The sequence below is a fragment of the Lasioglossum baleicum genome, chromosome 12, assembly GCF_051020765.1.
Source record: "Lasioglossum baleicum chromosome 12, iyLasBale1, whole genome shotgun sequence".
Classification (NCBI taxonomy): Eukaryota; Metazoa; Arthropoda; class Insecta; order Hymenoptera; family Halictidae; genus Lasioglossum; species Lasioglossum baleicum.
The window spans coordinates 13,678,870-13,693,436 of record NC_134940.1 but is presented as its reverse complement, the minus strand read 5'-3'; the positions used below and the strand labels follow the sequence as shown (position 1 = coordinate 13,693,436).

General features: G+C 51.2%; 1 protein-coding gene across 2 annotated transcripts; it reads right to left on the bottom strand.

The window, feature by feature from the left end:
* Positions 1-1,315: 1,315 nt before the first annotated feature.
* LOC143214488 (putative chitinase 10) lies at positions 1,316-14,235 on the bottom strand. Of its 2 annotated transcripts, none has more exons than XM_076435616.1 (23): positions 13,830-14,235; positions 11,891-12,222; positions 11,550-11,809; positions 11,345-11,398; positions 10,655-11,271; positions 10,354-10,539; positions 10,065-10,212; positions 9,566-9,922; positions 8,994-9,484; positions 8,492-8,909; positions 8,109-8,412; positions 7,787-8,034; positions 6,837-7,231; positions 6,407-6,742; positions 6,153-6,321; positions 5,857-6,068; positions 5,381-5,717; positions 4,297-5,213; positions 3,883-4,161; positions 3,603-3,788; positions 3,173-3,461; positions 2,700-3,073; positions 1,316-2,538 (listed from the first exon to the last, which is right to left on the bottom strand). In XM_076435616.1, the coding sequence occupies exons 2-23, from the start codon at positions 12,220-12,222 to the stop codon at positions 2,383-2,385; spliced, it is 7,065 nt and encodes a 2,354-aa protein (XP_076291731.1). In that variant the 5' UTR covers positions 13,830-14,235; the 3' UTR covers positions 1,316-2,382. The 2 variants fall into 2 exon arrangements, with proteins under 2 accessions (XP_076291731.1, XP_076291730.1); XM_076435615.1 differs by having other exon boundaries at positions 13,825-14,234.
* Between the last annotated feature and the right edge of the window lie 332 nt (positions 14,236-14,567).

The window sequence follows — 14,567 nt, the reverse complement described above, 5'->3', positions numbered from 1 at the left end:
CTTACGTCGGTGTGTAGATATAAACACCGCATACCGCATACCGCGTTGCCTTTCCCCACCCCAAGGGGCTCGGCGTTGCTCGTATCTCTTACAGTCTGACCAATTAATTCTAACCTTGACTGACTACTTTTTCGCAGGAAGTTGCCGCGAAACAGATAAACTGTACACAAAGCCGCGTTATTAGAAAACCGACTATTTCTCGTTTTCTTCCTTATTAACTAGATAATGGTGCAATCTTACTTGGCCGTGACATTCGTCTTACTATAAATCAGATTGCGTTTGCGCTTATCCCGCGTTTAACCTTCTGTCGGGCGCCACCGATCTGAGAGGCACAGCGCGATCATTTAGTATCTGGAAAACACAAGCGACTCAGTCATCCTCACCCTTGGGGTGGGCCCAAAAAGGCGGCCCTACAAGTATAGACGGCACCAAGTGCACTATTTCCCTAACAGCAGTTGTATAAATGAACTTAATTAGGTGTTTATCAGATTTTTTGAATGTGTCCCGTCAAGCACATTGCGCCTGAACTCGGCGGTCCAGATATTGCGCCCGACGGAAGGTTAATACCCGCTATCCAGATAACGAGCCGTATTTTGAATGTAACCTAGTGATCAGATCGATACCAAATCAATACTGTCGATACTAATCCGCAAGTTATGATACCGTATCGAATAGGTATCAAAAGTAAAGTATTCAGGGGTAGACTCGTTTTCAGGATTGCAAGGGTACAGGATACGCATTCTCATTTTTCGATAATGCAAAGATGGGTTTTTCAGTAGTGAAAAGCGCTAGATAAAAGGTCAATCTAGGCCGCAATCGCCCCCAAAAATCCTATTTTTACGTTTACGAGCGTAATTTGCATTATTCGGAACCATATAGCTGGTATGTAGCTATTTTGGTAAAGCTGCGACAGCTACATGCTGCCGAATAATGCAGAATTACGCATTGATAATAAAATCGGTATCAATATTTTCGTAAAGTATCAAACGGGTATCGATTCATGAAGTGTCAGTATCGAAAAGTGATAACGAATTCCTTACATTTCAATACGTATCGTTATTTCCCACTGAGTACTTTGGTATCGAATTTATTATATTATTTATTATCAATAGTATTGGTATCGACCCGATTACTAAACCTAAGTAGTCACGTTATGACTACGTTAATCCAATATATGGACTATTATCGGTACACCTGGTATTCGTTATCTGTTGTTCGAACCGGCGCGGCGCGGCATCCCGTCCGCATTGTATTCCACATATGAAAATTGATGCTGACCGAGGAGTCGGTTATCATTGAAAGGAACAGCCTTGCCTTTTCGTCGCATCGTATTGTATTTTGGTTTACACACCGATACGAAAGCGATCTCTCGAGATCAGCCGACAACGCCCTTTTGCATAGATACAAAAGGAAAAGATTTCGAAACACATAGAAATAGAAAGACGCATGTGTCGCAACAAGAACGCTTTTTCACGTACGTGCAGTCTGTCTAACAATGTCTACATCCATTAGGAGTGGGCGGGTACCCTCGGTTTGGCTTTTGATAACCCGGATCGGATCGGGTCGGGACCCGAACCCGAAATTTCCGGGTATGCCCGCCCATCCCTAATATCCACATCTATACGTTTCACGCTCTATCCGTTTTCCTCTGTTTTTCCTTTTTAGACGAGCCCGAAGCATCGATTCACGTAATTGGCAACTGCAACGCGGTGAATCGAAGTATTGTGCAATACAATATTTTATCTGACGATTCGACAGCAGCGGTTCGTTACGTCAGACCACGTGCAAGAGCACATTCGCAAAGAACAAAAGTCGTCGGAATAAATTTATTCGTCTGCAGAAACGAACGCGTTGCGTATCGATCTCGAGACCAGGATCGTGGATCCTCCCACTCGTAATTTTTCTCGAGAAAAAACTCGTAGACCAAGATTTATCACAGTTTTCTCGTACGTTCGATCGTTTTGTTCAATCAAGTCCCTGTCGGAAAAATACTCGAGCGTATTTTAAAATAAAATTCGATATGATTTGACCGCCGTGCCGTTACGCGATCAACGGGATTTAGATAAAGCGCTAGAGTATCCGCTCGGGGTACAAAGACCCGTTTCATAGTTGTTACTCGTTTCTCGTTACTCCAAGCATCACGAGATTAGCCAAGCAATCATATTTTATAGAGATCCGGGAATGTAAAGTGTTAAGCAAGTCGAATTCGACCAAGTACTGTGTTCACCGAGGGCTTCGACTTTCAGATGAGACATCGAGACTCGTTGAGCTTATCGAAATGTCGCGTCGGCTCCACGGTCGAGATTCGCGATCGAGATCCGTAAAAGTGGAACGCGCAATGTCAACGAGATCTTGGTCCTCTGATCTCCAGGCTGAGCGTTATCAGCAACCGATTATTGGCTCGACGATGTCTTCCGGTAGGGATTGTCCTCTTCCGATTTCTCGCTTTCTAGCCCACTCAATCTGGTTGCAGTTCGCCTTCTTCTCTTTCTCGGACTTTTGGGCATCGCCCGTCCGCGTCCGGAGAAACTCGTTCGTCTGTGAATCGAAGCGCGAACGTTAGATAGATAAAGAATTATCATTTCCATTCGAAACGCACGCATTATCGGAAATATTTTAAACCACACGCGAAAGGATATACTGGCAGTATAGTAGGTACCATAAATATACTATAAAATAAAAATTAGCCGAGCACTCGCCTGCCGCTGAGTTTCCGTCGACCGCGTGCACTTGGCGTTCTCCGGCCAGTCGCATCGGTCCTCGTTCCAGTAGAGTCCCGGGGGACACGCGTGCTCGGTCACTCTACCGAAATTGCATAAATAATACTTGTTGCAGTCTTTGTTGTGCGGTATGAACAATCTGTTGTGACAATCATCGGGTGGCGAGATCTCTGGACGGTCGCCCGCCTCTACTTCCACGACGTCGTCGATGTCTACGGTGGTGGTTGACAAGGTGCTCGTTGAGGAGGGCAGGTGATCTGGCCGGGACGGCGTTGTCGGCTCCCATCCCCAGACGGGCCGCTCGGAAGTCGTCGACTCCGTGCTGGACTCGCCCGCGTCGATCGTCATCGAGTCTAATTGAAACGTAATGTGTAACGTGTCTATTTATAGCGGATCGCATCGACGATTTGATTGCAGATTCCATCGCGGACAGTCGCGTATCCGCCGCTTACCAGACGCGATCGGACACAACGGTCCGCTCGGGTAGTTCCTCAGAACTCGGTTCATGGTCCGAAGAAGGGGGCTTGGCTCGCAGTCGCATCGATTCTTGAAGTCGTCCAGGTCGAGGGCCCAGATCATACCACCGGCCAGACCGAGATCTCGTATGAATTCTGATTTGAGCTTAATCTGCTTGGCGTCGTCGAAGCTGACCCACTGATCGCCTTTGTACGCGTACGGGCCGATTCGTCGTTTCTTGTCCTCAATCACGGTCCAGCCTTTCTTCAGTGTTCTCTCGCAAATCTAAAATGAATCTTGATCATAACATGGCCTTTGATAACTTTCTGCTTTCTGCTTTCTACGCTCTACTCTGGAATCTTTGTTAACAGCGTGCCGTCCGATTCTCCGATAGAAACATGGAAATACATAGAATATAATAATCACTTCGTAGTAGGATAGGAATCCTCTGGCTCTAGTGGCTTCGCCCGCCTCGCCTCCGCCGTAAGTCGGAGCGTTCAGCCCCCTCTGACTTCTTTCCGCCAAGGAGAACGATTGCCCGTACAAGGGCGCGCCCATCACAAGCTTCTTCGCGGGAGCACCCTTCTCCATCCAGTAGCGAATCGAGAAGTTCTGAAAGATAAGAACGAATTCAAGGCATTCCCTTCGATCTAACCAATATCGTGCATAGAGACACGACCAGAGCCGTGGAAAGCTTGACGCGTACCGCGTTAAAGGTCGGCTCCCAGTCGTTGGGCAACTGGTAGAGAGGCGCTACGTGACCGGTTTTTTTGTCCCATTGACCGTGATAGTCGTAGGTCATCACGGAGATCCAGTCCAAATATTTGGCCAAGGTGGGTACGTCGTAGCCTTCGTCGATAACGCGTTTGCTTGGCGAAACTGCCGCGGATAGCAGCAATCCTTTCGGTTGGAAAGCCTCGCTCAGCTCCTTCACCAAGTTCGCGAAAGCTTCTTTGTCCGAAGCCGGACCCTTTTTGCAGTCCACCTTGAAAACAGTTGATTTTTAGTTTTACGGCTTGCCTATACGTACTATGTAAGTGCATACTATGCACAGCAACCGGTGGATACATTTCTCTTATCTGTACAGTGTATATGTATAGAGTATTTCAGCTATATTTACCTGCCAGCACACCGGGTACTCCCAGTCCAAGTCCAATCCCTCGAACTCGTACTTTTCGATAAACGCTATAACGGTCTCTACGAATCGACGCCTGGCGGACGGTGAATTCGACAGACGACTGTACTTGTCGCCGGCGGAGTCGTTCCACCCACCGATAGCCATCAGCACTTTGATCCCTTTGGCCTTTAAAGCCGCAACCCTCTCGTAGAACTTGTTGTCTATGTCTGCCCACGGATCGTGCGACTTGATCGTTAGCTGCGATCCGTCGAGCACGGCGAAACCATATAGAACGTGGGTGCACAGGTCGGTGTCCACGTCTTCCGGCAAGAATTTCCCGCCTTCCTGACGATACCAGGCCCAATTCGTGAAGTAGCAGATCACTTTGTACTCGTCGTTGGCCAAATGATCCCTCGACGTCGAGGATGGCACTACCGTGGTTTCTGGAAGAACTGTCGACGTTGTGGACGGTGGTCGGGGGTCCAAGTCCGCCTCGTTTATCGGCGGCCTTTCGGGCTCATCCTCCGTGTCGGGAGCCGCGGCCAACACCCTTTGAAGAGCGTGCATCAACGGATGAGGCCCTTCCCCACAACGACCCCGGAAATCGTCGAGGTCCAAAGCCCAGATCATTCCACCGGCCAACCCCATGTCTCTGACGAACTGAGCTTTCCGCGCTATCATTTCCGCGTCGTCGAAGCCGACCCATTGATTGCCCTTGTAGGCGTACGGGCCTATTCTGTGCTCCGGGTCCTGGACGATGGTCCACCCGTGGTTGCGCACCCTGTTGCAGATCTCGTAATACGCTAGGAACCCGGCCGCTTTCGTGAACTCTCCTGCCTGACCTGCGCTGCCGGGAACGTTTAGTCCCGTTCCAGCGGACGGATCGTTGATCGAGAACGTCTGCCCGTACAACGGCATACCTAGAACGGAATATTCTACATCGATTTTTGTTCGTCGATGTTTTCTTTGATCGGAGTTCAACTTGAACTCAAACGAGCCGAAAGGATGCTGTCGATATTTTTTGTATGTACGTTTACAAAGGTACCAACTGTGTCAACGATTAAACTAGAAGATTGGAGCAACGCACCCATCACGATGCTGCGACGCGGCGCGCCCTTCGAAATCCAGTAGTTGATCGAGTAGTTTGCATTGAAGTAATAGTAATCGTCCTCCGGGTGATAGTAGAGCGGTGCCACGTGACCGGTCTTCTTGTCCCACTGCCCGTGGAAATCGTAAGTCATCACCGCGATCCAGTCCAAATACTTGGCCAAGGCTGGCACGTCGTAGCCTTCGTCGATCACCTTTTTGCTCGGCGAAACAGCGGCCGAGAGTAGCAGGCCCCTCGGCTTCAGTTCGTTGCTCAGCTCCATCAGCAGATCCGCGAATCCTTGCTTGTCGGAGGCCGGACCCTTGTTACAGTCAACCTGCGAGAAGAATCGTTATCGAGTGTCGCCACCGAATCCGAATATCCGAATTCAAGTCTGGATCTTTATCGAAAGACGAAACGAAACAAAACACGCTTTCGAGTTTGCTTCGAGTTCGATCTGATCGCGTTTTACTGACTTGCCAGCAGACAGGGTACTCCCAGTCCAAATCCAGCCCGTCGAAGTCGTACTTCTCGAGAAACTGGACCGCGTGCGCGATAAACTTTTTTCTGGCAGCGGGATTGTTCACCAGACGACTGTACTTGTCCCCGGCTGAGTCGTTCCATCCGCCGAGCGCCAGCAACACCTTCAGACCTCGTTTCTTGTAGGCGACCACTCGCTCGTAGAAACCTGTTCGAACCGAGTAGACATAGTTGCGAATTGCGAGTTGGCTTGGAGTAGATACAGTTTGACGAAACGAGATAGGGTACGTACGGTTGTCGTAGTCGGCCCACGAATCGTGGGCTTTCACGGTCAGCTCCGAATAGTCAAGCACGGCGAATCCGTAGACGATGTGCGTGCACAGTGTGTGGTCGATGTTCTCGGGAAGGTAGCGGCCGATGCCTCTCCTGTACCAGGCCCAGTTAGTGAAGTAGCAGACGATCTATCGAATACGATTTCAAGAAAACGATTGCTGCCGTGAACGTCGAGAGTCGCGGGGCGAGAGAATAGATGCTATTGAATTTTACTTTGTAATATCCTGAAAGTGGAGAGACTTTGTCGGGATCCACGATCGCCGGTGACGCGGTGGTCGTGGTCTGGGCTGTGGTGCTAGGTCCCCAGGGTTTCGCGGTACTGGTGGGGCTTGATTCATTCGGCGAACCTTCGTTCGACGCCGCAGAATCCTGCACCTCCGGCGATTCGTCGTCCTGGCAGTTGGCTCGAGCCGGCCAGTCGCATATTCGAGTGACCTTGTTGAAATGTAGTCCTGGTGCACACTGGAAGATCTCGTGGCGTCCCCATAAACAGGCTCGATAGCTCTCGCAGTCTCCAGGCACGCCGGTGTAGCTGCCCGAGACGCACGGCTAAACCAAACAAGAAAACGGTCGATCATCTGCGCGCCAACGAACGACCGCCCGTGCGGAATGGACAACGAGAAAACGTAGAACGATTGCTCACGCTCGATTTAGCATCGGCAGATGCCACTAGCGCGCCGCTTTTCGCCGGCTTCTCGACGCAAGGGTTCTTGAACGCCCAGTCGCACATGCTCCTTTTCTCGTTCCAGTTCAGGCCCGGGCCGCACTGCTGCGAGATCAGATCCCCGTTCACGCAGACCAAAAAGTTTGTGCAGGAGTTCGGATAAGGGTAATACTGGCCGTGCTCGCAACTTCTCTCCGGGATCCCGTTGGGAATCTCAGAAACGGCCGGTTTCCTCGTCGTGGTCCACTGATTGGTGGTCGCCGTCGATGTCGACCAAAAAGACGTCGTCGGTCTTTGCGTAGTTGTCCTCGGGGTGGTAGTGGAGATGGCGGTGCTAGCGGTAGCCGACGACGACGGTTTCTGGATCGGGGAATCTGCGAAAGAGACAAGATCACGATACGGACAAAGTATTTCAAAGTAGGTCGGTACTAATTCGATCGTTTCGAGCACTGTAACGGTTAGGTACATCGTGATACAATACTTCTAACCAGCGGACGAGACAGTTTGTACAGTTCCGGAGAGCCAGACCCTATCAATATCAAAAGAAAAACGGTTCTGAGGAAACGACGACGGGACGGTATCATCTTCGGAGCGGTCACCGTGTCGCGTCGAGTGCAATTGTTGACTGATTTACAGAAGTGAAGATGTTACCGCGATGCGTCTGGTATGCCTGAAGGCGGACGCGGTTACAACATCGGTGGAAAAATGTGCGTAGTAGCACGGTAAACAGGTTTGGGATAGGTTTGCACTATCGACGATAAATATTCGTCGACTCTCTAAAGTCTAAATGCGTCGAGCACTCGATTTATCTACGCGCGACCAAGTAATCGTTTAATCGAAATTAGTCTAATTTGCCCAGCGCGCGCTAATCTCTCGATTATTAATTATGAAATAACCGGGCTACGAATTGCGCAAGGACATCTTTTTACCGGTTGTCGATTGACATTTCGCCGCAGCAGGCCAGTCGCAGATTCCTCGGCCGGCGTCCCAATGCAATCCGGGCGCGCATTGTTCGCGCCTCAGCTCGCCGAGGACGCATCTAAAGTAGTGGCCGCAATTTGTCGGATCCGCAGTGTAGTCCCCCGTGTTGCACGGCGCGGAGGACCCAGGTGTAGAGGATCCCCACGGCTTCTCCGTAGCCTCCGTAATCTGTACAGTCGTCTGCTCGCTGGTCGGTCTGCGATCATTCATCGTTACTGTAATTTTCCTCGAGATGAAAAGTTTGCTAAGCAGAAACGTCGAGTTTCGTACTTGATTGTGGTCGTGGTCGAAGTCGAGGTCCAAGTAGTCCAGGTCCAAGATGTGCTGCTCCGGGTCGTGGATTCCGGTTTTTCGCTCGGTTTCGGAGTCCAGCTTGGCCAAGTTGTGGCCTGGGTGGTGGAGCTCGATCCTGGAGACCAAGCTGGCCAGGTGGTCACAGTCGGCTTCGCCATGGGCACGGTGGGTCGAGGAGTGTCCTCCACAGCGTCGCTATGAGTGGTCAGAGTCGGTGGTTGAGGCGTAACCGGCTCGGCCGGTTGTCGACAATCTTCCGTCGGCTTGGTCTTCAGACGACCTACGAAACCAAATGAAAAGTGTTCTCATAGGACATAGGAAAACTCCAACATTCGAGCAATACCGATCAATGCAACTACCTAATGCCCGATTGATAGTTCTGAGCAGATGGTACGGCTCCGAGCAGCAACGATTCGAAAAATCGTCGAGATCGACGGTCCACATGCTGGCGCCACCGTAGCCGTTTTGTAAGATGTGCTGTCCCTTAGCGAACACGCTCTCCTGGTCCTCGTAGCCGACCCATTGGTCCTTGTAATGGGCGCTCGGACCTGGCCCGTGTTTCCAGCCTTTGTTCTTCAGTCTGTCGCAAATCTCATAATAGGCCAGAATGCCGGGCTGCCTGGTGAACTCTCCCGAAGCTCCGGGTCCGGTGGCGGGATCGCCCAAACCGAACAAGCTCTCGCTAGACAGCCGATAAGCTTGACCGTAAAGCGGTACGCCCATCAACAGTTTCGATTTGTCCGCACCGAGATTGACCAGGTACTCCATCGTGGTATTCTGGAAACGGAATGACGAAAGATTCCAACGTTGAAATCGAGTCGCGTCGCGTCGACTCTAGGTAGATACACAAAGACAACTTACGACGTTGTAGAATGGATTAGTATCGCCTGGAACACCGAACAGAGGCGACAAGTGTCCCGTTCTCGACTCCCAGGCTCCGTGGTAGTCGTAGCTCATCACCGAAATGAAGTCCACGTTGTCCGAAATCTCTTGCAACTCGTACGATCTTTCGATCACCTCCTTGTACCCGGACAAAGCGACGGCTAACGTGAGTCTAGGCTTTTGCTGATCGAATTCCTGCTTCAACTCCCGGATAAGCTTGGTAAAGTTTGGCTTGTCGGAGTCGGGACCCTTCCTGCAGTCGCTCTGCCAGCATTTCGGGTAGTTCCATTCGAACGAGAGGCCGTCGAAGTTGTGCTTGCTCAGATAGTTGACGGTCGCAACGACGAACTTGCGCCGACTGGCTACGCTGTTGATCATGCGAGAGTATTTGTCGCCGGCGCTGTCGGTCCACCCTCCGACGGCCAGCAACACCCTCGGTCCATCTATCTTGGTTATTCGCTCGTACAAGTCTGCGAAAGTTGCGATGATCTCGATCGAATTGTCAAAACTGATTGAACCACAAGGATAAACTCGTCAATGGTATCGCTTACTGTGTTCTACGTCTGCCCAAGGATCGAACGGCTGCAGCAGCAACGTCTCTGGATTCAGGCCAGCGAAAGCGTAGACCACGTCGGTGCATAGCCGCGGGTCCAGACGTTCGGGAACGAACTTCCCTTCCCCTTTACGGTACAGGGACCAAGAGGTAACGTAGCAAACCACCCGCGGTCCTTTCGTCGTCGAGATCTCCAAGTGTTGCAGCTGCATTTCCCTCAGATCCGTTCCGGAGGTTTGATCTTGAACGCGTTGCACCTGGCCGGGTATACAAACTTCCGAAGTTGCTCTCACGCAACGCCCCACTTTAGGATCGAAGAATCTTCCGAATCCGCAGCTACCGTGATACCGAACACCTGTAAGAAGTATGGCAGAATGCTAAATAACTTCAATATCTGTTTCTAATTTCTATCTATCGTTTGTATCGCGGAAGCAACTCGAAGCAGCGAGCTTGTTCGAGTACGCGAAAGATGGTAGATGATAGATGGTTCGCTTTACCGTCATGACAGGAGTAAAATCCGGAACAATTTTCAGGATCGCTGGCAAGGCCGTTCTGGGAACATTTGTTGGATTCCTGCGTTTCGTCGTAAAACCCTATCGACTCGGAAGCGGCGTTCAATATGGGCCACGGTTGCCCACAGATACCCTGGTAAAAAGAAAAGAAACTTTCGGTTATCGGGAAAAATGTTCTTCTTCTGTTCGAAGAACCCCTCGTCTAAGGTAAACAGGTAGGTATGTACGTCGCAGTTAGCAGTCGCGAATAGCAAAGGGTCGGCACGTTACATACCTGAAAGTCGTCCAGATCGAGAGACCACACGGAGACTCCACCCAGTCCGGCGGATCTCGCGAAAGCCGCTTTAATCCTGACCGCCAACGAATCCTCGTAACCGATCCATTGGTCTCCGCGTTTGACGTAGGGTCCTTCCTCGTCCCTTCCGGCGATCCACTGTTCGTTCTCCAATTTCTCGCAGACCTTGAATCGATCGTAACACACGAAAATTGATAACATAAACGACCCATCTTTGCCTCTAGCAAAGTACGAATATTCTACGAATTTGTTTTCTATTTCTATTTATCTAATTATCTACCTCGTAATAAGCCATTCTTCCGTTCGACAGATTGGCGTAAGCATCCTGGTTCCCGGGACCCAGAATCGGCGCACCGACATCCGTGAAGTTTCCAAATTTCAGGGTGTACCCTTGACCGAATACCGGCAGACCTAGAATGATCTTAGATCTGTGATCGCGCGGTACCCGATCGATCCACTTGTTCGTCAGTCGAGCAACGTAGTTCAAGGGCGCCGGATGAAGGGCCAATTTCTCCCGGCGATACGGCGGGCTGTCCCGCCACGCTCTTAGAAGAATCAAGTCGGCTATCGAGGCGATCTCCGGATCGACCGGATCCTCCGGTCGCTGCGCCACCGCTAAAATGTACCCGCGAGCTGCCAGAGATTTTTTAACGATCCTGAGAAGCGACCGGAGGCCGTTCGGATTCTCGGACGAGCTTTCCCAGTCAATCTCCGCTCCGTCGAGATCGCGATCCTCCAGGAAGCTCGCGATAGACTCGGCCAACTTATCGCAGTGCACGGCGCAATTGTTCTCGACCACCTTCGAGAACAGTTTTCCTCTGTTCGGTGCTGCGATCGAAACGAATACTCGCAGCCCCGGGTTTTTCGATCGGTGTCCCGTTAGCGCTTTGTAGCCACCTGTTGAGATCGCTCGAATAAATTAACGGTTCGTTTCGCTAGTTGCATTTGCATTTCGTTGCGCGCGCGTTACCTTTAATCTCGTCGTATTCGCGATCCTTTGACACGACCACCAGCCTCTCCGGATCTGCAACAGTTTCATTTACCGATTTATTCGTGATTATTCGTCGCGCCGAGTCTCTGGACAATGATCGAATTCCGAAATTTAGGCATCGACTCCCGCGATCGCGCCTTGTCCAGGGACTGGCAGATATTTAGTGTCTTAGTTCGTTCGGTACCCAAGGTGGCTGCGGCGTACACCAAATGGGAACATTTGTGGTCCGGAATCGACTGTGGAAACAGGGAGAACGGTTCCGTTCTGTGGACCGCGCTGGAGTTCAAATGGCAGACCACTTTCGGATCGACGATCCGCTGCGTTCTCGTAAGGGCGGGTGGGACAAGGGGCGCGATCCAGATCGCGTCGTGGTCCAGACTGCTGCTGAGGAAGGGAGCCTCTCGATGCTCCACGGCGTCCCTTAGCGGCACCCTGCCATCGGGCCTGCAACAAATTCCATCTTATTAACGACTCTATTACGATATAAAACGGATACGATATCGTCAATCGGACAACGAAGCCAACCGTTTATCTTCCTGCAGAGGAGCGCTGCCGTGACCGGGCCGAGGACCGATCGTCTTTGAAGGCACAGCCTCGACCGCGTCACGCAACGGGTATCTCGTCGACCCGTATTCTTCGTGGGTGACGGATCCCTCGATCAAGTTGTCTATCATCGGTGGGCTCTCGACATCTCCTCTTTGAAACGAAAGGACGTTGATCGTCTCCGCGTCCACTTCGATCGGGTCTCTATTCCATGACGTCGGGGGCGGTAACAGCTCGCGAGTCGGTACCCGGCCAAGATGAGAGGGCCCTGCGGCCGACAGGCCAGCTAGCATCAAGACCAGCATTGGTGTCATCTGCAGAGACAGGATACTAATTAACATCCTCGCGAATATCAAACGAGTTGGCACATCGTATATTGTAACATCATATACATATTATGATATAGACGTAGAATAAAAGAATACGCTACGCTCTTCGAGCATACAACGCGGTAGAGCCTTATCGAATGGATAAGCGGAACGAATAATTTCATTAACGTTGGTCGAGTGAACGTAACGGATGAAAAGCGATCTACGTGTATCGCATCGGAACGAACTCGATTAAGCCGTACAACGAATTGTTCGGACAAGTACACAAACTCTGAACATGGGATTACATCGCCGCACCGACTCGGGTGTTCAACGCACAGATAATTAATTGCCCGGGGGCTGGTCAGAGAGTTGGGAACGAGTGTATAATGTTCGAGTTGGCAGGACGAACGACAACGAAGAAACCTGTCCTGTCCCCTGTCTTGTCGCGAATAACACGCGAGCGTGCAACTGGGCGGCCGGAAAAGAAAAATACGGAACGAGGCGTGTGCTCGGCGTGACAAGTAATCTCGGCCCCTTATAATCGAGCTCGGCCAAGTTCAATCATAATAACGACCACTTGCACGCTCGCGTGTCTGAACCTCGACGTGTTATCCTGTCTCCCGCGATCGTCCACCGCTACCCTTCAAAACCCTTCCGCTGCGATCGCTTTCCGCTAATCGTGAACGCCGAAGCCATCAATATTTGTCGCGCGACGCTGCTACGATCGGCGACACCAAACACTCCAGAAGAGAAAAGAAAGAAAAGTTCGTGAGCGTGGACACCTCCCTGGACCTTGAAGTTGGACCTTGCTTGCTTTCCAAACGTTCCATCTCTTCGACGAACAAACTGCCCGTTCATCGTTCGCCAAATCGATATTTATGCGTACCGCCGCGCGCTGATTCACTGGGAGGACAAAGGTACGCGGAGCACTCGAATGTTGCCCGGTGGTGTCCCCGTCCCCGATGATGTCCCCGGTGGTCATTAAAAATGCTCGACTCGTCGTCTCGTAGGCAGAAGCGGTCGACGCGACAAAGAACAGCCTTAGCTAGCGCGTAGTTTCGACTTCGGTCATTTCTGCTGACACACGCGATACGATGCGATGCAACGCGACCCTCAAACATACCAATGAGATCCATCATCGGTCTGACAACACTCGACATCATCGAGGACCAAATGCACGGCACGGAAGAAAGAGCTAACCCAGACCCCTGGCAAACACTTCGCGGTGTACTTGTCCGGTTCCGGTAAAAGGATCGTTGCACCGGTCTATCTTTGTTTCAACCGTGTACAATTCGTTCTGCTCCATCGAGGAAAAATTTTTTTGGAGAACGCAGAGTCGATGTATCGCTTACAATTAAGGACGACAAGCCATACGCTCAACGCCGGGATACCGCGTAGAAAACTAGAGAAGACGAGAAAATAATTCGTAACGCTAGAATTTCCGTCGAGTTATTAGAAAGCTCCTCTTTTACAAGTTTCAGATAATAATCAATGCGGCGGCAGTGGAAGCGAACAGGGAACAGGGGAGAAACGGTGTACGCGGATCTTTCGTGGCGGAAAGAAAAATCGGTTATGGCTGATATGGTAAAAGAAAACGAAACAAACCTTGCCTCGAGTAGCGGAGTAGCGGATGAACGTTCCCCGAGAGAACGTGTCCGGGTTGTGCGACACGAATGTGCGTGGTCGATCGTCGGTGCGAGGCGGAACAAAGAGAGACGAAACGGAGCGTTAATGTCACCCGATTCTACTGCACTGAACGATGATTGAGAAGTCGCGATATGGGCTACCGATCCAACGCTCTCCACCACCACCTTTCTTCGCCACCTGCCTCCTCCTTCTGGTTCTCTATCTCTATCTTTGTTACTCTTCCTCCGTTCGGCTTATCGTCTGACCGTGAATCGAGACGGGAATTCGAATTTTGAATAGCAGCGCGTGTGCTACACCACCCGCTTCGCGGGGATGGCTAGCTTGCATGAATCTGGTATTCCGATCGCGCGAGGTCGCCCATATATACCTACTCAGTCGCAGCCGGGGACGGGGACCCCTCGGCCCGCACCCTACGCGGACCCTCTCACGAGCGTCCTTGACCACGAACACAACACGAGGATCGTAGTGTGCGTATTGCGTACACCAATTCCCCCCGAGGTGAGGCTGCCATGCCGCGTCGACACCATGGCACACCACACCACACCACGCCACACCACCGCAGGCAACGACATCGTGTTTTCCAATCTTTCCACCTTTCCAATCTTTAAAACACCCAACCGCTCCATTTGCATCGCTCGTACGTCGATGCTCTAGTTACAGCGCAGCGGCTACTCGTTCTTGCAATTAGTTCGTTCCATGTC